The following is a 22,735-nucleotide window of genomic DNA, read 5'->3' on the forward strand; positions in this document are numbered from 1 at the left end:
TTGTGCAAGTTTATAATCATGCAACATGACATTTGAACAGTTTTGGAGTGTAAAATGCCACTTACAACCTGGATATGTATGTGTCACACCTGTCTTTGTGATTATTCTTGTAATGAATATTAAAACCATGTCAGGCTGCACGGCTCTCTTTCTGTTACAGTCAAATTTCTCCCCCCCCTCCTCAGCAGAACAGAAACTCTTTCAGAGAGTCTCCTCTGTGCTCAGAGACACGATCATTGTTCTGCAGGAGATGCTCATGTGAGAGCAACATTAACATATATCCCTCAGGTACAAGTGTGATCACCTGAGGCTGTAAATCGTCACTACAGGGCTGTAAAGCTGACGCCACCGAGGGGGATGAACAAATACTATACACAGAACGTAAATTACGCTTTGGGCTAAAGTGCAGAACAATGATGCATTAGTGTTGGTCACTGATAGAACTGTTAAGTCTCTACTTTGTTCTCGTAATGGAGTATAACTGGTGAAATGCAATATAACAACAGGAGAATCATTTCCACTCTTATCAGATCATCAGTCCCCACCAGCACACAAACAAAACTTTATCCAAATCCAGAAAAAAATCAAATGGAATGCTTTATACGTAATAGACCACAGTGACGCTGATCCTGAAAATAGACTGAAGGCGTGTAAAGGGCAGCAGCAGAGTATTTAGAAGCCTAATCCAGAAGGAAATACTTGAGCCACAAATAAGCAATCCAATTATTATGTTGTTATTGTGTTGAAATGGGTAAACAACCGTGAATGCTACTTAACCGTTTCATTCATCAAACTTAACTGGAACTGATTTCAACTTGATTCTAACACAAAAGTTGGCACATTACTCCGAGTATAACTAATCTCCTTAAATATCCTTCAGTGTTTCCTCTACCATTATATTAGGGGGCCGGCCCTTTTTTTAAATTTTTTTATTTTTGGGCTTTTTGTGCCTTTATTGTAGAGATGAGATAGTGGATAGAGTCGGAAATCAGGGAAAGAAGTCATTTAAGGATAACTTTCCGATACCTTTCCGACAGAACAGGACAGCTGTCATTAAAAGTAATACATGAACACCAAGATTCCTTCAAGTGTTTGTGTCGGCGTCCGTCTGCCCGCACCTCCCCACCCACCCAAAGCTGTAAACCGAGGGGAAACACTGTCCTTATTAACTCATTTTCTTTAAACATTTTAAGTTTGACTTTTAAGGTCTTGAAAAGTGACTAACTGTCCAAAACAAAAAAGATGTTTGCATCCACATCATAAAACAGAAAGAAAGCAGCATATACACATGTTTACAAAACATGAATAAGCATTCAGTTAATAAAGTTAATTAGCTAAAAAAAGATGTTTATGGTTATCATAGTTTTAGATTGTTTGCACATTCAGTTATCAATGTAGACAACATTCATGTATCCATTAAGCTGAATAATAAATCAGAAGTCTGAAACCTTTCATTTTAGCCTTTCTGGATGTCAGTCTTTGATATTTGTTGTTTTTCAAAATATTAAACTACATCAAAACTACACATGCAGAATAACAGAATTGAAAAGATTGATATGAAATCAGCATATGTGGAAAGTACGGTGTTGTTGATCTCTAATGAATAGAAAGAATTTGGTCAAATCAAATTACAGAAAGGTTTGAATGAGTCTAGTCTTTCTACCTTTTTGTTTGTTTGTCTTTTTATTATGTTATTATTTGTATTGTCATTTGTATCTGTCTCTCTATGTAGGTACTTAGGTCCTTGCCTCGTCTATATCTGTCTGGTGTACACTGCAGGGGTGGGTGGGAGGCAGGTACTGAGGTATCATGCCTTGTTCTGTTTAATGTAACGCAGGTCATAGTTTTGCTGCCTCATCATATTGAAAAATATCCAATTAATATTTTTTATCACAAAAAGTATTAAGGTTTGAAGTGACGGTTTGAATGCTGAAGTGTTAACATATATTAAATGTTGTTCTGCTGTGAACCTGCCTGGTAAAGACTCTGAATGACAAGAAAGGACTCTTGAATCTTTTTAATTTTTTTGTCAAAATGTCATTTTTTACTTGCAGTCCTTCAGCTGTTGTCATGATCTAGAGCGTTCACATTAGCTTGTGTGAAACATATTTAAAAAAGTTAATCCAGCCTGTCCCTTCAGTTGGTTCCCGCCATCGTCCCCTCTGACCTCGGGGATTACAGGGTATGCTTTCCTTCTCTATGTGGGAACTATCTTCACTCACTATAGTGTGACAAGAGCTGACTTCTATCTGTTACTTTAGTTAATTAGCCTGAAGGTGAGGTTTACAACACATACAGTACAGTATATATGTGTATATTTTAGTGTGGTTTTTTTGCCTTGTTTCCTGGCTCATGTGTTTTGGAGCCTTTTTAGTATCATGACACACATTCATTTTGTCTGCCAGTTCAATCAACTTCTTCTTAGAGGTTCATGCCATGATCATTATCATGATATCATTTGTGAAATAAGTAAGTACGATGAATTTAAATTATTTTAAAAAATGCAACCTGCTGCATCTTTGAAAGTCTCATTTCACCTTAAAAAAACCCCTCTCAGACGGCTCAGTTGACGGGTCAAAAGTAATATCCTCCTAATGTCACCAACATTTCACTTTTATAACATCACTTTTAGCCGTTGATATTCAGCTTTTGATCCGTAACAAGTTTCTTTTTCCGTGGTTAAGTTAGTGTCCTAATGTAATGCCTTTGATCTACCAGAAGGTCTTTACTTTATGTCAAAATAAAAGCAGGGTTGAATTCAAACAGCAAGTAAAGAACGCTCAGCTAAAGACAACGCCAAAACATTTCAACAGTTTAAACATTTTTAAATACGGAATAATTACATTTTAAGCATATGTTTAAAAGTGACTAATTGCGATGAATGAACTGAAATGTTGCGATTATTGGAGATTACTTTTTAACGTTTGACAGCCTTACTATTAAGCACATCGGCACAAACTAAACATTGAAATCTACAGAGACATTCAAACATTCAGTTCATTATTTACAAAGAATATTTTAACCCTTCTCTCCTATCCTGCTGATCATCTCACAGCTCCTCAGATCTGAACATGTGTCCTCTTTTGGGTACCATACCATCAGGTAGGAAACCACTGCTGTTGGTCTGCATGATGCACACAAGTACAGAAACCCAACTGACTCAGAGTCTCTTCATATGTGTCCAAGTCAGTTGTAAATTCACACATCCTCAGTGCTGACAGCTGTTACCGTCTAAAAATAGAAACAAAGGATTACTACAGGAGCCTCATACACTGTCTCTCTCTCTCTCGCTCTGTTTTGCACTAAGAATAGAATCAAAGACGTAATTAAGAGTGATTTAAATGCACAAGACAGATAGTAAGAAAAGAAGCAAACCAGCGCAAATATCGTTGAATCAAAATATCACAGTAAATGCAACAGTTTGATCTAAGACTGTAAAAGTATTTATTTGTCTTGAATAAAAAAATGTTAACGGTAAAAATATTAGTCAATCAATGAGCGAGTTTATTTACAGAAAATGATCTAAAATTGCATCAATAATTAATAAAAAAATGTATTTTTTCTCATGTTTAACTTGCTTGGCTGCTTCTTTAAAAACTTTTTGTTTTAAAGTTATTTTTGGGGGCTTCTTTCCTTTATTTATTTATTTTTTTAAGATTTATTTTTGGGCTTTTCGTGCCTTTAATGCAGAGAGAGGACAGTGGATAGAGTCGGAAACCAGGGAGAGAGAGTGGGGAATGACATGTGGAGAGGGGCCACGGGTGGAGGCGAGCCCGGGCCTGCCGCTCGAGACGAGAGTCTCAATGCATGGGACGCGCGCCCTAACCATTGCGCCACCAGCGCGCCCCAGCTTCTTACCTTTATTAGATAGGGTAGCTGAAAATAGAGACAGGAAATGTTGGGAGGAGAGAGAGGGGGATGACATGCAGCAAAGGGCCGAGGTCGGATTTGAACCCACGACCACTGCGACGAAGACTATAGCCTTTTGTACATCGGGCGTGCAAAATAACTGCTATTGGACTCGCCTGTTTTTTTAGAATACTTAACTGAGTATCTTTATGTTTCTGTTGGGTGAAACAAGCAAATTAGACGAGGTCATTTGAGGCTTTAAGAAATGTCAAATATGTCACAAATGTCAAAACATTTTACAAACTTGTGTGAAAAATTGATTTCTACAGTAAACACTCAGCAGAATAATCCATTATGAAAAATGTTGGTGTCAGCCGTAACTGGATGATTCTTTGTGAAATGTTTTTCTTCAGTAATGTCAAACGTGTCTAATTTAATCACCTTTAATGTGTATTGAAGGATATAAAACGAGCCATCATACGTCACATTTGGTGCTTGAATTTGTTTTTTTTTTGGGAATTATAGATTTATGTACAGATGTATTGTTCGTTAGTGTATAAATAATAATCAGTCATGAATCAGTCTTGGTGCTCCATTCATTGGTCGACTTAAAGATGGTTTATTTACTGAACGTGCTGATGTCCATTATCTTAACATTAAAAAAGAGCATCTTTTTTATCGAGCCTGTTTTTTGTCCTGCGGCATTTCCTAAATTATCACACATAATTAGATGATCTCACTGCTCTGAGTTCATTGAAGGCCCACAGGGGGGGCCGGCAGACCTCGGGGTGGAACATCTCGATCTTATCAGAACATACTGCAGCTTTTGTTGTGATGAACTGGTCCTGGGGTAGACAAGTATCTGTTTTTAAAGAGCCGGGACGATGAAACAGATTCCTTTTCATCGTGAGTACACAGAGTGGACACATTAACACAGACTGGACTTGTACAGGCTCTTTGTCTCTGACTGCAACATATGTTTGAGAAGCCTGAACATGTCAGGGCATTGGTCTTAAATCTACAAGAGTCTTCTGTGATGAACCTCGAATAAAAGAGACGGAAAATTGAAAAGAGCGATTCCAGACTTGACCTTTTTCTTTCATCATCTTCACTTAACGTACTTCTTCTAAAACACACAAATTTGGAAATGTGACTACTGCCAACTCACAGCATCTTGCACCCACAGAAGACAACACAGCTTCTTGTTTATGCGCTTGTTTTTTTAGCCGTCAACAGCCCCACGGGCATTAGCAAAAAGCCCCCCCCCCCCCCCCCCCCCCCGCCCCACCCAAAAGACTCTCAAACCCTGCACAAAGCGTCCTGCTGTACTTGGAGAGGACACTCATTGGTATTTTTTTTAACTAGCATGCTTTGGGCATTCCATGATAGTCCAGCCAGGATACATTAACAAGAATGCCCTCATTTGCAACGCGAGGCTAGAAGAATAGGCCACTTTGTCTCCCAGTTAAGCAGCTAACGTGCTTTGTGGAGGCGGCAGACAACAACTGTGATGCTAATGTGAGCAGCTACTTCAGAGCAGACCTGCTGCAGCCCTCTCCACCTCGGAGTCGCTGTCATGCCTTTATGCAAAAGGGTTGGCTGATTGCAGACTAAAAACAAACCGTGTGCAGCGTTTCCCCTAGGTTTAGAGCTCTGGGGGGGCGGGGCGTGGGGGGGGGGTCCTGCGAGTTGTTCCTGCAACTCCCGTTTCTGAGCGCACCTGAATGCATCTCTCATTGTCTGAGCACCCCTGAATGCAGCATGCTAACAGCGCATCCCCTGAGTAACGGCAGAGAGGGAGAGACATGCCCAGTAAGCTAAGCAGACTACTTTCTTTTCTGATGCTTCTTAAAGACTTTTTATTATTGCGTGTGCGTCCGTGAGACACAACCACACACACCCAGACCTCCGCTGGTGAGAGTGTGCTCACCTGTGTGCGCGCAAGTGTCTGTGTGTGTTACAGAGAGCAGAGAATTGTAAACGTGTGTTAGTACGAATTTTCATGAAATTCATTCATCTTGGTAATTTTGTGAAATGTACTATTTAAGTGTGTCTACCACCTGTTAGCACTCCTACTTTTGGGTGTCTGAAGCTGTAACCTTATATGGGTGAAACACCTAAATTGCAGCAGATTTTTATTTGTGTAGGAGTCAAACATATGTTGTCAACAACTGTTTGCTAGACAAAGAGTCTACATCTGTTATGTATACAAATCAGTGTCATGTTGTCTTTATTGTTTTATAGTGATGTACCCAAATGGAAAGGAATTTGTGGGTTGCAACTTTTAACAGAATATAAGCAGCACTGTGAACACTGTTACTTTGTCAGCGATTTGTAAGCATGCGTGTTTGGTTGTCTGACCTTGACCGATTAAATGGCGTTATAATCTTTAGTCTGTTTCACGTTTTCTTCATTGGATTTATACAGCAGAAACAACCCCCACCTAACAACGCGCGACCATGTAGAGACAGAAATGACATGCTGTCGTGTAAATAAGATAAATAACATCAGGCTATTAAGTTTGGTTAATAAAAGGAGGAGGTATAGACCTGTTCTATAGGAAAGGTATCCTTTTGACTTCTGTTGTGATCTGGCGCTAAATAGAAAATAAAATGAACTTGACCATCAAGGGGGGGCGGGGAGTGCCGTTGGGGGGGGCACCCCTAATATAATGGTAGTCGAAACACTGGTGTGATCTTAAATGATTAATGCTGTGCTCAAATTTGCATTAGCTAAATAACAGGCTTTACGTGTGCAGCTGGCAAACAATAAGAGAGCTAATAAAGTTAAATAGAGCAATATTGTAAAGCCACAGGTTATACAGTGCAGGGAGCAATGCAACAATCTTATAAAGGATAATAAAGAATAAAATGATTAATTCCCACTGCTCTTTCTACCTTTTGTTTATTTTGCAAAGGATGAATGTACACAGTAACACTTTTTTTTTGCTGCTGTGTTTGTTTGCAGTATATTTGTAGTCCTACATTTATTACTTTTACTTTTGAACCACTGTGGGTTTTTTCATCGAATTTCTGAATTCATCCTGAAACTATTCATATCTGTTGAGGTCATGCTTTTGTCCAATTGTTGTGAGAAAACCTATAAAATGTCAATCATAATCAATAATCAGTAACATGCATTATATAAGTGTTCCACGGCATATATTGAAATTGCAAATGTGAAGCTCTTTTAGTAAGAGATTAAAAAATATGCAATTTTATCAAATGTCTTTTTGCACTGATTGAAATATCTTTGCACACTTTCTGATGCATTATGGTCACGAGCTACACTCATTGTATAATCCAATAGAATCGTACAATTTGTACTTTGGGGGGGTAGACGAGTACTTTGTTCTTTTCATGGCACCATAATTCCTTTGGAGGAAAAAAAAAATTGTACAAATCATTTTTTAACCCTTTTAGGAAGTCATCCTACACAAATTTTCAAAGCCGTGTTTTTTTTCTTCTTTCTCTTAAATATGCCGTGGAATGAAAGCAGTGGGAGCTAATTATGAGCATTCTTCACTGAATTAGCGTTCGGTGTGTGGTAAGGCTGTGCTCGCCTTTGTCTTGATCCCTAAACTGATCCCTTACTTATTCCTCAGAAGGTCAGAGGTCACTTGGTTAATTAAGGGTCCAATCAGTCTTTAGATAAACTCATCTGAGCTTAATGTTTGCACTTTTTGAGGTCCAGCAGCTCTGCCTGGTACCCCTGAGCTGTGTGTGCGGACTGTGCTAATCTACCCACAGACAGGGGAGCAGGTTAACCCAGCTCAACAGCGCCAAGCTGGAACGGCCTTTTCATTTGAGGGCTTCAGTCAATGAAGAATGTCTGTAAGCTCCGGCCAAAGCAGAAAAATTACTCTAACTTGATGTATTGTACGCAGGCCCAGGGTTTGGGTTGGGGGGCGTCCTAAACCTCTCAAAGAGCTGCAGATTATAGGGAGTAAGTAATGTTTACGCTGCATGAGGAGGGAAGTGTTTTCAATGGATATACTGTATTTGTCTTGCGCTTGCTGGCCCATGCCACACACATCCAGGGTGCTGAAAACACGGCTGAGCAAAGTAGCCATGAAATCTCCGCATGTATTGTTGATGGGATTTAGTTCAAAAAAAGATTATTCACCAGCTCCCACAAATCATTACTTTATACTTAACCTAATGTGATGTTAGAACTTATATAGACGTATCCTTCAGGAGAGATCTCCATTGAGGAAACTTCACGGTCCATATTATTTCAGTTACATATACGTTTTCTTAACAGCAATGTCTGAGATGACATTACTCTTAATGACTCCACATCAAAGGCATTATTACATGAATATGCACATTTGATGTTAATTAAAGGCAGATAGTGTTGGCACCTAGATTTTTTAAATTTCTAGTCATTTTTGAAAGTCCAAACACACACATTCACACTACTGACCTTACATGACGGACACACTCACACATGTTTGCAGTTCTCATTTCATTAGTTTACTTTCTTACAATAAATCATTCACTGGTTTCTTTCTCATATTTGTCATGGCCCTTGAGCCAGGCTTTGACAAGTTGCACAACACTTTCCTGTCTCACACATTTTCTTTAACAAAAGAAAAGAAAAAATAGTAATATCATAATTGACGGCGACACCACAAGCTCATTAGAGAGAAGGAGCATATAAAAACGCACACACGCATATACAAGTACACACGTGTCGCCATGTCAAACTTTTCCATTATCTTCTCAACAAAAATATACACTAAATATCACATTTTCCAAAGAACAAATACAAAACTGTAGTTTAGCGACTTATTGAGTTTTTCAGGAAAAGAAAAAAAAGAGAACTAAACAAAATCTTTCTACTTTGCCGAACTTGCCAAATAACACAAACAAGAATCACAAACCCACTCTTTTTTTTTTTTTACACCTTTAAGCACTAAATTAGAGGAAAATGCTCAAGACACAAAGAATACATGTGACCACAAAACTTCTGAATAACAGCTGCACATGTTCACCAGTGCACGACTCAGCACAAAAAAAAAAAAAAAAAGTTCTTAACGCTATTTCCTGGAAAATGATAAAAACTCTTTTGGAATCGCACATAGAAGAGAAACCAGGAAAACTTACCAAACTGTGTGGTTATAACGTGCCCTCCTATGCAACGCTCTCTACTCGCACAGAAAATCTCAACAGTGTCCCGTCCCTTTGGACTGCCAGCGAATCAAAGCTATGAAAAGATGTGAATCTAGCTGAGCAAATAGGATTAAAGATGGCTAAACCCAAATGGCTGGAAGCACAGCATGCATTAAAGAGGAATTCTCTCAGGAAAGATAATCCCCATATACGCATTTTAACACACTTCACTCACTCCCCGTTTTTTCCCTTTTTTTTCACACACAGTTGTAGTAAAACCACAATTGCTTGACTGTCCACACACACACACACACGCATGGCTCAATAAACTCTATAAATACAGCTCTGCATGGGGCGTTCTGACTACTACAGTGACACATGCAGCTTCTAAATCCAGAGGTGGAAAACTTTACACTGTAAAAAACATTGACAAATGACATATGTTGTGCGCAATTTCCCAAATTCCACACATACTGGAACCACAGATTCTTACCTTTAATACCTCAATCGGCACCTGTGCAGAAGGTGGCAAACTGGCCGGCACGCTGACATTGATAGCGGGGGTCTGTGCCGCAGTGCTTTGTGGGTACTGAGAGGCCTGTTGTCTCTGCTGCTCCCGCCGCTCCTGCTCTTGAAGCTGCTCCCGCATCAGCTGTTGGCGCAGGAGGATGCGTGATGTCATGGCCGAGGAGCTCAGCGGGGGCTTGGACGAGCTGTGCTGGTCCGACGGGCTGCTGCTGGAGGGAGAGAGAGATGGGGGAAAAAAGAAAAGAAAAAGATATCAGAACGGGAGGGATATAGAGAAGGAAAAGAAAAGGGGGTGATAACAGAGAGAGGGTAGAGTGAGGTCAGAGGAGGAAGGAGAGGTCAAGCAAGAGAGACGAGAGAGGAGGGAGATTAGGGGGAGAGGTGAGAGGAAGAAAAGAAGACGAAGGGAAGGCAGTTTTTTTTTTTTTTTTTTTTTAACGTGAAGGTGGATAGGGCCGGAGATCAAAAGAAAAGATCGGAATTTTGGAGCAGCAACGATTAACCAAGCAATTGACTAGTGAATAAATAGACAGACAGACAGATATTTAAACTCTGATATAGAAGTCCTAGGCACCCAGTATTGGGACATTTCTTAGTCACTTCTTTGCAGCAGCTTTTTGGTTAAAAATATGTCGAAAGATCTGTGGTAAAAAGAAGAAAATAACTTCAGTAGCTATTAATATTATTTATCATTAAAATAATGGAAATTGTATCATTTGAAAAACACAGAGTATCAAAAAGTATTGATAATCAAAAATATGATGTTCAGATATTGTTTTTTTTTTCCATTCCCGATACCAGTTCTGACCATGAGTTCTCAGTAAAAGCAAACACTGAGCCCCCCTCCATCAACAATGTGATAAAATAAATGTATTAAAAAAAAGGATTGCTGACATTTGCTACCTTTGACTGACAGTAAACTATCACTGCAATATTGTCGTCTGTTATTGTCACAAAATAATGAACATGAAGCTTAGCTTAGATATTTTTGACCCAATACATTTTGTAATTTGATAGATGCATTGATCAATACTGAGTCTATAGTTGAGGCTGGATCGAAGCCGATACCAGTATTGGTTTCAGAAACCAAACTTCTCTAGCCTCTTTCGCATTGCCAGTTTGAGCCAGGACTTTTCAGCCCCTGTTATGTAAATGTTGCAGAGGCTTATTGGTGGAACCAAGTCGTTTTCACTGCTGAGCTAGCATCAGAGGTGGTGGCAGAATCATAACTGCGGATAAAAAAGGCGTCACTGTGAACATCGGGCAGAACAACGATGTGTGTGTTTGTGTGTGTGAATCTCCTACTGTTTGTATACACATCCTGCCTCGGGTGCTTTCGCAGCACTGTTACCAAATGTGATATCACACACTGACTGATAATTCAGATAATTTAACGTTAAACTACAAAGATGCAGTGACGGCTGACCTTTTTTTTTAATGGAGCTGCTGAAAACCTGCAATCAAAAAGGGCGCCTAATTGGTAGATGCACTTAAATGATTTCCCACCTGGGGAATTATGGTGCTATAGCAGCAAAAGGTTCTCAAAGCAATTCAGAGGGCAAGTAAATGTTGGTTTTCTTCATCATATATAAAATAAAATAAAAACATGTCTTTTGGTTTTGGACTCTTAACTTGCACTTTGTAGAAATCCTTTTGATGAGCAGTTTTTACTGTAAAAAAAATTAACTTAAGTAATTATTACAGCCTTACTTCTCTGAAAGTAGTTTTATATTTCTTAGAAAAGATAAATATTTCAATTAGAAGAATGAAAAAGCCATTTTTTCCAACAGCTGAACTATCTCATTAGGATGTTTTTGGAGAGCAGCTGCACTCACAGAAGGCTTTTTGTTGCATTAAAGACACTAATATAACAGAAAGAGGAAGAGTTTACATAAAAGGTTGCTTCAGTTTTCCCACTCTCTTAAATTTAGACGGCTGCTCCCCAGACAGCGTCCTGCACTCCTAAAATAGAGAGACTCTGCTGAAGCAGAAGTCGTGGGTATGCAGCCTTCGTCGAGTGAGTGATCTCTTTGACAAAACTCAGTAAAACGTCTGGCCAATCCAGCTGTGCAGTAATCGCACTAATTAGCCAGTCCAGTCAAACACAGCTTCGCTCTACAGCGTATTCAGCCCCCGGCATACCATAATTCTCCCCCTAGTGCTGCATATAATCTCATTGTCTGATGCCACACCCGCTGAACCCTGCACAAATACACTACAATATCCAATAAAAGCACATTTTCTGTCCATTATAGCAAGTCAAATTAGATAAAAACCCAGTGCTTTCATTTTTTAAGATGAATATAAACGGCCCCATTCATTCTTTAGGACAATGCTGATCCCATTAAACTGATTATTGATCCTGGATAAATCAATAGTAGATTAAACCACTGAATTGTAGTCAAACAAAGGCCGTAGCTTGTTCTCTGAAAGTACTGCGGCGGTTTGGGACCCTCAATCCGACAGCTCCTTTTTTTTTGTTCCTTTGTACTTATTCCAATACATAGAATCAGATTTAGTGTTCATATGCATAATTCCTTTGTCTATGAGACTTTAGGCGATTGTGTGTTTCCTTTCATCCTGTGAGTTTCATAAAAAAGTCACTGGAACTACTGTTGCATTTTTTTTTTTTTTTTTGTTCAATTCCAACGCCAGAGCTGAATCCTTTGATTTCCTTTTTTCTTATTTAATCTGCTTCACTGCAGAGGGTTTGAATTTTGAGACAACAGAAGTTCCTTTTTATTCCCCTTCTGGTTTCTAGTTGGAATAAATTTTAAAAATTAGAAATAAAAGAACAGCCAACACGGCGTGAGAATTATTTCAACAGATGCTTATCAGCTCTTTTATCTTAACTGTATTACGATACAAAAAGTGTCCTTTTAATTTACGTAATGATACAGTTAGAACATAATTTCTTCGATTTGAAATAATCATTGTATCAAAAACATTACAACAACAAACATACACAACTGTACAATTAAAGGGTTTTGACACTTGCAGAAAACTCCTGATATTTCCAGGAGGAACTGTATATGTGAACGCAAACAGCCACATTTTTCACTCGGACTTTACCCCAAGTTTCTCCTACCAGACCATTAGTATTTTTTCCGCTTTAAGTCCTAGTGAGCTGATGTGAGAACACCGCAGGGTATTCTCTGGAGAATTTACCTCGTGCCAATAGGAGGGTGACGCAAACAGGTTTGTTGACATTGTGATTCTGCTGAACTACACGTGGCATTGATAAAACGACAAATATTCTCAAATATTTAGCATCGTATAGCGGACTCTGTTGCTTCGACTTCTAATTCCACGTCGTTTTTTTTCTTTTCGTTATGTATTATGTCAGGAGACCCCTCCCCCCTCGCATCTGACAGGGATAGTCTCCCGCTGTGAGGAGCACATGTGAACAGCTAGGTCAAGAGAATATCGGGAGCAGTCCTCCAGAAATTATCTATCTTATTTTTCAGGAGTGTATATGTGAAAACGGCTCAAGAAACATTAGAGGTATAGTAAGAACATTTACTACAGTATGGTTCTGATAGAAAGTATATCTTTTTGAGGAATATTTAGGACCTGTTTCCTCTAACAGTTCAGCGTTTTCAGCGCTCAGCAATCCTGAGCGTGAAAACACCTTTATCTTCACCTTTAACAACTTTTGGAACACCACCTTGCTCAAGGATGTCACATCTCCCTCCCCGACAAGTCAAAATAAAGAGGGTGTGGAATCTGATAGGACCAGGACTCTTCCTTATAGGGTACACTTTCCAGGTCTCAAGCAACTGCTTATGCCCGGACATGATTCCTTTTTTTTTTTTTTTTAAATGCTTCTTCGTCAAATTTCCTTGAATGAAAGCAAACATTGAGCATACAAAACAGTTTTAAACAGATTTTAATGATAACTACCAAGGAAAGCTGATGCTGCGAGGAAACCTATATGACTTAGCAGAAGTGATACCGGGGAGAAGCGCGCTGACATTGATGTTGTGGGCGAGCCAGCGCAAAAACTAGATATTTCTGATTTTTTTTTCTTTAAAGTGTCTCTCTCGTACCTTCTCTTTGCACACCATAGATAAAGCATTTAGTGGAGAGTTTAAACAATCCCGACAACATATTGGCAGATATGATTTTTCTTCAACATGAACAGCTAAATGTTGTTGTTGGTGATGAAAGTTCCTTACATTAGTTTATAAAGACTGATGGAATGAAGCATAGACACCGATATCAAAAGATCATTTCTAAAGCTGTGTAATTTTGAAGTAAATGAGGAAGTTTAAAATATAAACTCTATCAAGTTGTGGAGTTTAATAACAGGATTGAATATCAAAGATTTTCCAAACAGAGGAGAATGGTATCCAGACTATCTGTACAAAAGAAGTGGACACTGCCTCATTTAGTAGTGTGAAAAGTGAAGCCAATGCACAAATGCCATAAACCTCAATTATCTTTAATGGCCACTAGGGGGAAACTCTCTGTTTGCAAAGGGAAGTCTGATTGTATAAAGGTTCAATACCAGAGTTAACAGTTACCTTATGAGTTTAAAGTCTCCTTTTTTCAAAATTTATTCCCATTTAGAATAAAAAAAATCGACCTCTGATGGTCTCGTGAGGGTGCTGTGGTTTTATCTTTAGCTCACTGTACAGTTTTGTGGTTTTTGTGTTGGACCCCCTCAAAAAACGAGATGGTTCATATCAAGGGGCTATCCATCAATCAACTGAATTTTCTGAATAAAATAAACAGTAAAACAGTGAAAACTTAACTTCTTGGCTAACTTTGATCAAGGCAGTCTGTCAATTAGGATATGGACTTCAATGCAATCAATGACAGTATGTGTATTAACCAGCCAGTTTAGGATTGATAGAACATTTACTGAACATGGCAACAAATATTTGAATATTGCTGTTAAAAGCAATAGTTTGAAGTCATGACTATAGCTGAAGGAGTACAAAAGTCAGATTATATATTCTTTGTTTTTTGACCGATCCACAAAACCAATCCGATCTGTGACCAAAATCCGTGATCCGATCTGAACCGTGACATTGGAGAGACTTGTAACTCGTTGCACCACTATTATATTGTGTTTATTTTTAGCTCAAAAGAAACACAAGATAGGGACGTCCAAAATGCCAAACTCAGTGCTCTAAGTAACAGTTAACAAAGCAATGGTTAAAGTCACAGTGGTTACTTCTCCTTATTTTATAGTCTTTAGGTTACACAATGCCAGCTATGGAGAGTTGTAGCATCTCGTGATTTTCTTTCATACATTTCTGATAATCAGATTGACTTTTGTGTGTTTGTGTTTATAAAGACCAGAAGTCAGTCTCTCTCTCTCTCTCTCTCTCTCTCTCTCTCTCTCTCTCTCTCTCTCTCTCTCTCTCTCTCTCTCTCTCTCTCTCTCTCTCTCTCTCTCTCTCTCTCTCTCTCTCTCTCTCTCTCTCTCTCTCTCTCTCCTGTATGGTGGCTTTTTGCCAAACAGTCCACTGAAACACATAAAAAGCTCTTTTGTCCTTTTTAAATTTTACACTTGTGTGTGTTTGTGTGTGTGTGTGTGTGTACACACCTCCTTGCATGTTTGTGTGTATCTCAAAGGAAGAAAAAAACCCACAAAAAACAATGGATGTTCAGTGTTGCAGAGCCCCACCCACCCAACCCATGATTCCTCTGATTCTGCTCACTATGCTGCTCCATCAAACTCATTATTCGTCCAACAATCAGAGCTGAGTGCTGGGTTGAGTTTCTCTATTCCTGACAGCAGTCAGTCAGAGAGATAAAGAAGCGTTGCATGCAGACAGAAGAGATAGTAAGCTGAAGATTTGAGTCACAGCTCTGAGCTGTTGATGGAAACAGACACATCTGCACCACCAACACTGCTGCTGTTAATGACTGAAGGTAAGAGCTCTGCCTAATGGACAGTCAGGGTATAACAATAGCCCCATTTAAAAACAATTGCCATGACATCATGACTTCATGTTTCAAACTAAAAATCTTTTGAACATAGGTGAATATTCTTCATCAAAATGGCACACAATCTTCACATTTTTATACATTTTGGCACAAAAATCAACTAATTGCAATCGAGTCAAGGCTTTTGAACAACTATGAATTATGTTTTTGTTTTTTAAGCAGAACAGTTGAAGACAAAGATATCGAACACCAAACAATCTGCACAAGAAGAAAGTTGCTTGCTGTTCATACTTCTCACTCGCAGCTACGTAATCAAACACTGTTAAAAAGTCGTGTTAATCTTCCACAATCTGCTTTAACACAGGTCAACAATGCCACCGCTGCCGAGGCTCAATACTCACAGAGTGTCAAATAAGCAGGGTCTGTACACTTGCACTCCTACGGCCTCCATGTTTGTTTGTTTTCTCCTGAAGGTGCACTACCCGCCCTTGGAGAGCACTGAAAGTCATGCCGGTGGAGCAGCGCTGAAAGTGTGTCAGAGGGGGGAGTCTCCGGGACCGGCCTGGAGTCTCCAATCGCTGCTCAGAGTCATGAGACGGAGGACCGGCCTTGTCCAGTGAGAGGGGCCGAGCAGAGCAGAGGGCAACACACTGCCCATCAACACGCTGCTTTAGAAGCACACAGATACTGTTTCACTGACATGTGTTGCTGCTCAGTTCACTGGACAGCATGTAATAACGTTTTAGTAGCCTACATGGTGAACCCCCCCCCAATCTCCAAAATAAATGTCAGCTATTTGGGAGCTAAGGCAGGGGTCCAATATGCCTTCTAAAATATAATAAAAATATAAAATAATTTAATATTGTATATTTTACTCATTAGATACAAAAAGTAGTTAAATTCCAAATAAAATCATATCATTAAGTGAGATCAAAATGAAATGGATGTGTATAAATACTTAAGATGTTACGTTTGCACATGACATAATAAATGTAGGTGTAAAGATCAACACACTTTTCTTATGTCCACTCAGTGCTAATTGTATTCTGCTTCCAGCCTGTCTTACAATAAATGACTACATTAAATCATTTCATGGTTTTTAAGGCTGCTGTATTCTTTTGTGTTGTTCTTGTTACCAGTGTTTGGAAAGGCCGATTAGTGTGCAGTGGGGGTCTCTGGCACCCTCATTTTGGGAGTCAGGAACTGTAAAGTTTGGAAACCTGTGAGCTCTGTTTTCATTCTGAACAATGCATTTTTAAGAAAATGTGTTTTTTAAAATGTTTAGTAAACTTACTTTCTTTGGATGTCTGAGCGTTACTGTCAAGAATGATGTCCTAGTTGAATAGAAGTAAGGATTCATAATATCCTCTTGAAACCACTGTCATTATGTTCTTATGACTTTCTTTATAGATTACACTGATGACTCACCGATGTTCTGTGGGGAAAAAGCAGGCCAACACAATCAACACAACGGTTTTGTTGCCTCGGAGTCGACTACAGAATATTTTTTAATTAAGATTTTATGGGTCAAGAAACGCCTTGTTGTGCAACCCTGATGTTATCATTGTAAATACACTACCGTTAAGATGTGCTGTTACCTTTATTAAAGCCAAGATGTTTGTTCAGCACTGTGCTAATGTTTCCACCCTTCCTTAAAGCCACAATGTAATACAAACAAGACAGCTAGCCTAGAGCTGATGTCATCTTTCTATCTCTCCTCCTCTATTATGACCTTTTGAAAATTTGGGAATCTGGGAAACAGTGATGGACATTTTTCAAGCAGACAAACCCGTGGATCAGATATACAAATAATACTTCATTTTAGCTTCTTTTTGCAGCAGATTAACCTGATGAAAATAAAATGTGTCTATGTATGAAGAGATTCTTGTGTTTTTTACGAGGAACAATGAGCACATGTGAAGACTTGTCTTAACCTTTCTGTAGAGAAGTTACAGGACATAGATGTTAAGGAGTATTTTTATGTCTTAAAACTGGGCTGCAGGGATCTTAAAGAAGTCAGGGAAATGTCCCAAGGTATCACAGGTTGTGCTTCATGTATGTAAAAGAAAAATCTAACCGAGATACTTCAGTAGCCCGGACTATAAAATGACCCTGCCTTTATTTGGGACAGGCGTCAATACGACACGGGCCTTTAACTGAAGAGAGAGTAAATGTGTTCCGAAAAAGAGGATATCAAAAGCCAAAAATTGACCAACAAAATCACTGATTTGATCTGACTTTGTGAGGCAGCTCATCCAAAACAAACCTATCGCTCTGTCGGGGAGAGAAGGAGACACGGTTGTTGATAGATTTTTGATCCAGGCTACATGCATAGAGGGGCCCTCTAAATGAGACCGGCCCTTATTTGTCCAAACTTACAGCCAGACCAGGCTAAAGAGACTGGCCCTTAAATTGGGTTGGGCTTTTATTTGAAGTTTTACAGTAACTTGATTTCTCAGAGGACAGTGTTCTGCTTATTTTAACATTTATACTTCTTATTATAAGAATGCATTTTTGAAGTTTCATATGGTTCTTTTTAGTGTAATACACAACTACACCAAACGAAGCTTTAACACAAAGAATCATACCCACTTGAACACACCATTGTTGTTTCTTACATAATTCTTAATATTTTAGATTATCGTAACCCAAATCCTAGCAGTGAAACAACCACAAAAATCCAAGCACAACAACAAGTTCTTAAATGTTCCCCCACCAGGGGCTGCTCTTTCAGCTTTGAGCTCAGTGCACATTTTAACTTCACAATGTTGGCTTACTTACTGGAGTAAATTGTGTAATATATTGACTTATTAATAACACATTTAAAAACACAAAAAAGAAGATTAGTGTAATGGCAGTGACAAAGCACAAAGGAGTGTGATCTCTTGATAAGAATCTGCGCCACAAAAAACACAGTGGATGATCCGGTCTGCTTTTGTCATCCTCTGCTGCAGGTGTCATCTACACAGAAGAGCCGAACAGGCCCTCCTATCAGGCGACACAACCTCACAGCTGGAATACAGCTCAATAACCATGAACCTACATGACAGCAAAGTGATCCACTCCCCTGCTGATCACAACGGCCAGCGTGCTGCAGCTGGCATCTCCTCAGGAAAGAGACACCAGCAAGCAAAGCAGAAGTGATAACGTGGAAGCAGCCGTGTGGAGTCTGGAATGATGTAGACTTTCCACATCATGGAGATTAAAACATGTTTGAATGAGAAAGAGAAGTAAAGAGGGAAGGGAAGGGAAGGGAAGACGCTGTATTTACTTTGGTCTGACTAGTTAAATAATGCACACTATAGACAATAGGTGGTTTAGTAAAAGCAGTCAACATCTGTGCATCACTAAAAGAAAACCAATAAAGCATCACTTCAAAGTAAAACAGTCCCACAAGCCAACATTAAAACATGTATCTCTTAGCTAAAACTGAGACTACGGGAATGCACTGATGGGACATTTTCAGTCACTATACCGATAATAATATCGGAGCTTTTGGTATCAGGTGAAAAACAATACTTATTTGATACCAGTGATAAGCTGTATGCTTTGTGTGTGTGTTGGCGCTTGGTGGAGTAAATGTATAAACTTTGTTGAGATTAGCTTGTAGGACTTTTTGGCGTTGCAAGCTGGAAACACCTCCAAGAAGGTGGCACACACACACACACACACACACACACACACACACACACACACACACAGGAAAAGCTCCTTCCATCTGACTTTAGCACTCTGCTGACGAGGGTGGGAAAATATTTTAATACAGCAATTTATCGTCGTCCTGACTCGTGGGATACAATTATTAATTATTATTACCAAAAATCACATTCGAAACCGACCTGTGGCTCCTTTCCCGCATGTCATTCCCCACTATCACTCTCCCCGATTTCTGACTTTTTCCACTAAATGAAATCATAAAAAACGGAATGATAATGTCGCATACAGGTGGCAGGCAGCAAACTCCAGTGTTGAAAAATTAAATAAAATGTGCAAAAAAAAAACCCGATGTTGCTTGAGTGACTGCTTGAGGCTGGCTGCAAGAGACCTGAAAGTCAAATACACAAAAAGCCTGAACAAAAGTATGAACTTGGCTCTCAGTCACTCATTTTCAGGTTTTTTTTTTTTTTTATCTGCAGTCTTTTTATTGACTTGTGTTAAGTTTAACAGCGAACTGAAACTTTCCTGACTTACACAATGATCCTTCTAATTAAAAATAACGTGCATGTAAATAAAAAAACATCAAATATTATTTGTCTCTTGCCTTTGACAACATGATGTTTCCTAAATAAGGGCCCATATTGAACTAAACTGGGAGTGACTCCGCCTTTCATTACGGTTCATTTCTTAATTGTCTTCCAGTATAAAGTGTAAGAAACACAGTCAGACTGATGTTTGAAAAGGGAGATTTCACATCAAAATAAACGGCTATCTGTTTCATATAATTTGCACTGTAAAATACATCACACAGCATTCAAACAGTTGCAAAAACTAGGGCATACACTGACAGTCATTTCTGATGAATCTGCCGATTATTTTCCGGATTATAAAATGCAAGAAAACTGTGTTAAAAGCTCATCACAGTTTCCTTTAACTCCAGATAGCATCGTATAATGTCTTTATATTTCCTCACAAAGGGCCTAAACATCTCAATATCTAATTATAGACACATTCAACCCAGCATGAAATCAATTGGACAAATTCACATTTTCATGCTTTCACTTGTTTCTTCTAAACCTGCCCCTCTGGTAAACTAGCTGTTTGTAATTCAGCTTAGCCTGAAGAATCCTCTTCATTAAAATGAAGGCAAATAAATGTCAGACATATATAATTGGTTTACATTTCTAATGTTGTAAACCCTTCAGGTCAGCTGTGCAAACATCCAAAATGATAATGGGGTTCTTTGCCTGGTGTTTCCTGGAAGCTAGGAGTAGTTTGGATAACTTGAACTTGCCTGGTCTTATTTGTTTAATTAGACTCTGTGTCCTTTATTATATCCTTCACTTGTTTTCAGCTGGATGACCCCCCCCCCCCCCCCCCCCCTCGTTCTCCTCCTCCCTCTGCTCTTAAACAAGGAGAAAAGCAGACCATCCAAGGACAGTGCAGTTCAGTAAAAGATTTCAGACACTTTCCTAAATCAAGTTGACTGAATCCATGAAGCTTTCAAGTTCAGCTCAGAAGCACAACAAAGCAGCTCTCTCTGTGACTCTACAGGGCTGATTTGTTCTGCAAAGGTGGTCAAGAAGACCAACATGTTCTCATCTGAAGAAAGGGGACTCGATCCTTAATTTCTTCACTGTAAAACCACAAATAAAACTTGACTCACTGAGCTGTTTTGTGTTGACCTGATGTGAAAATCGCCAACGTATGAATCACTTTTATTGAGTTGTTGAATCTTTTACAAGCTTTGCAGGCTCTTTTTCACACACAGAGCCACAGTCAATGTAGTTATATAAAAAAACAGTTTGTCATTTCTTCTTTAAAGCAATTTATTAAGCAAACATAATCAATCAGACACGAACCGTCACATCTGATAAGAAGCTACTTTCCTTTTTTCTTATGTGAAAGTAAACTGTACGGAGTCCCTGAAGTCCAAAAAAGTAGGAGGATAGGATAGGAGAGGTTAGGATAATACTTTATTGATCCCCAGAGGAGAAATTCGGGCGTTGCAGCAGCACAGACAAGTAAGCTCAAAATACAAAATACACATTAAACAGAATAGATTAGATAAGATTAGATACGTAAAAATAAATAAATAAATTGTGTGCACAATATAATAATTTTGTTCCCACAAGTTATTAAGTTATGCACATGAGTTAATATCTTGTTAATATCTTATTTATTTTATTTTATTTTTTACTTTTTGGGCTCTGTTAAACGGCGTCTTTAAGCTTTGTTCTCGGTAGAAAAAGAAAGACAAGATAACAATCTGAAGGTGGTGATGGGGTTTGGAATTCATCATCAGGCATCATTATGGAGCAACTGCTTCTTTTTTACAGTGCAGGTTGATCACGCTGTACTATAAAGCAACATTTTAAATACTCGTATTTTTCAGTGATCTGGCCTCACAAACAAAACAAAAAAATCAAATCTAATTATTAATTAGTTGGTCCATTCGGGGTCTCCAGATCAAGCTAAGAGTGTTTTCACTTTAAGGGGCCTCCTTTTCCAAATATGACCAATCAAAATTAGGTCAAATCTACTGAACCTGAGCAGAACATCTGACAGATGAAGAGCAATTTATGAAACCAGAAAATACAGGAAGGTTCAACAAACAAGTCTAAAGGCAACACAGCTGCAGCTTGTACTATTTGATTCAATAAATGCTGCTTTGATGTGTTCTTGTGGCTAATATGACAGATAAACCCTCATCCTGTCATAGGAAATGAAAAAATCTAAATGAGAAGCAGTGAGTATTGGCTTACTTTCATATCTAACAAGGCGTTAGTGCTTTATGAGTCCCAGTTGTAAGATAATAAAGCACATTAAAAATCTATCTAATTGACTACTAAATGATGACGTATGATTGGTCAGTAGGGGAAGCTTTTATTCAGGTTGACCTGTGACTGATTGTGTTACTTCCCTTATCCCAAATCTTGCTTCACACTAGGCCTTATGGGCTGTTTCCTGCTGTGTAGGAAGTGCTCTGTTGAATGTGCTGCTGCAGTCCCTGCTGGTCACCAATAGAGGATGACAAAAGGCACATGTTACTATAATAACCACTCCAAAACAAAGTTAATGAGGCTAGAAATGTGAATCACCCATGAGCTTCAAAGACGCTGCAGAGGGAATCAAAACAAGTGGTCATAACTGCGGAGCGTCTTTAACTCCAGTCACAACACCTGTCCGTGTCGTTTAGCTCTGCAGATCAACTCTCCGGCCTCTCATACATTTCAGTCTGGGATTCCCCACAGGAACAGGCCGTTCTAAACACCGAGTAACCTCCAACCTCAGACTCAGGTTACTGTGACACTCAGATAACAACGACCTTTTTGGGCGCATTTAAAAGGTATTCTTGAGTTTTATGAAGTTCTCCTGTCAAATCATACACACAAATGAAAACACTAGACTAAAGCCAATCTGCATTCAAATAGATACACAATCATGTATACAGATCATTACAATAACTTGACATTGTGTCTTATATATAAATCCAGATACAAAAACAATCATATTGAGATATTTCACCTCATAGTCAAGTTTTTATGTTTTCATCAAATATTTAAAATAATATGTTCATTTAAATGTTTTTTTTAATTGTTTAATTTCATTTAGAGACAGGGCTGTGGATAGAGTCAGAAATCGGGGAGAGAGAGAGAGAGAGTGGGGAACGACACAGGTCGGAT

General features: G+C 38.9%; 1 protein-coding gene across 2 annotated transcripts in view; it reads right to left on the reverse strand.

The window, feature by feature from the left end:
* The window catches only part of LOC109999982 (melanocyte inducing transcription factor), a 41,020-nt gene that overhangs the window by 12,285 nt on the left and 6,000 nt on the right, over positions 1 to 22,735 (reverse strand). Inside the window, exon 2 of one of the 2 annotated variants that reach the window (XM_065961567.1) lies at positions 9,457 to 9,697. In XM_065961567.1, coding sequence (XP_065817639.1) covers positions 9,457 to 9,697 — 241 coding nt within the window. Of the gene's footprint in view, positions 1 to 9,456; positions 9,701 to 22,735 lie in introns of both variants that reach the window. The other variant, XM_020655178.3, reaches the window with a different exon arrangement.

This window comes from Labrus bergylta, chromosome 12 (assembly GCF_963930695.1).
Source record: "Labrus bergylta chromosome 12, fLabBer1.1, whole genome shotgun sequence".
In the NCBI taxonomy this organism is placed as follows: Eukaryota; Metazoa; Chordata; class Actinopteri; order Labriformes; family Labridae; genus Labrus; species Labrus bergylta.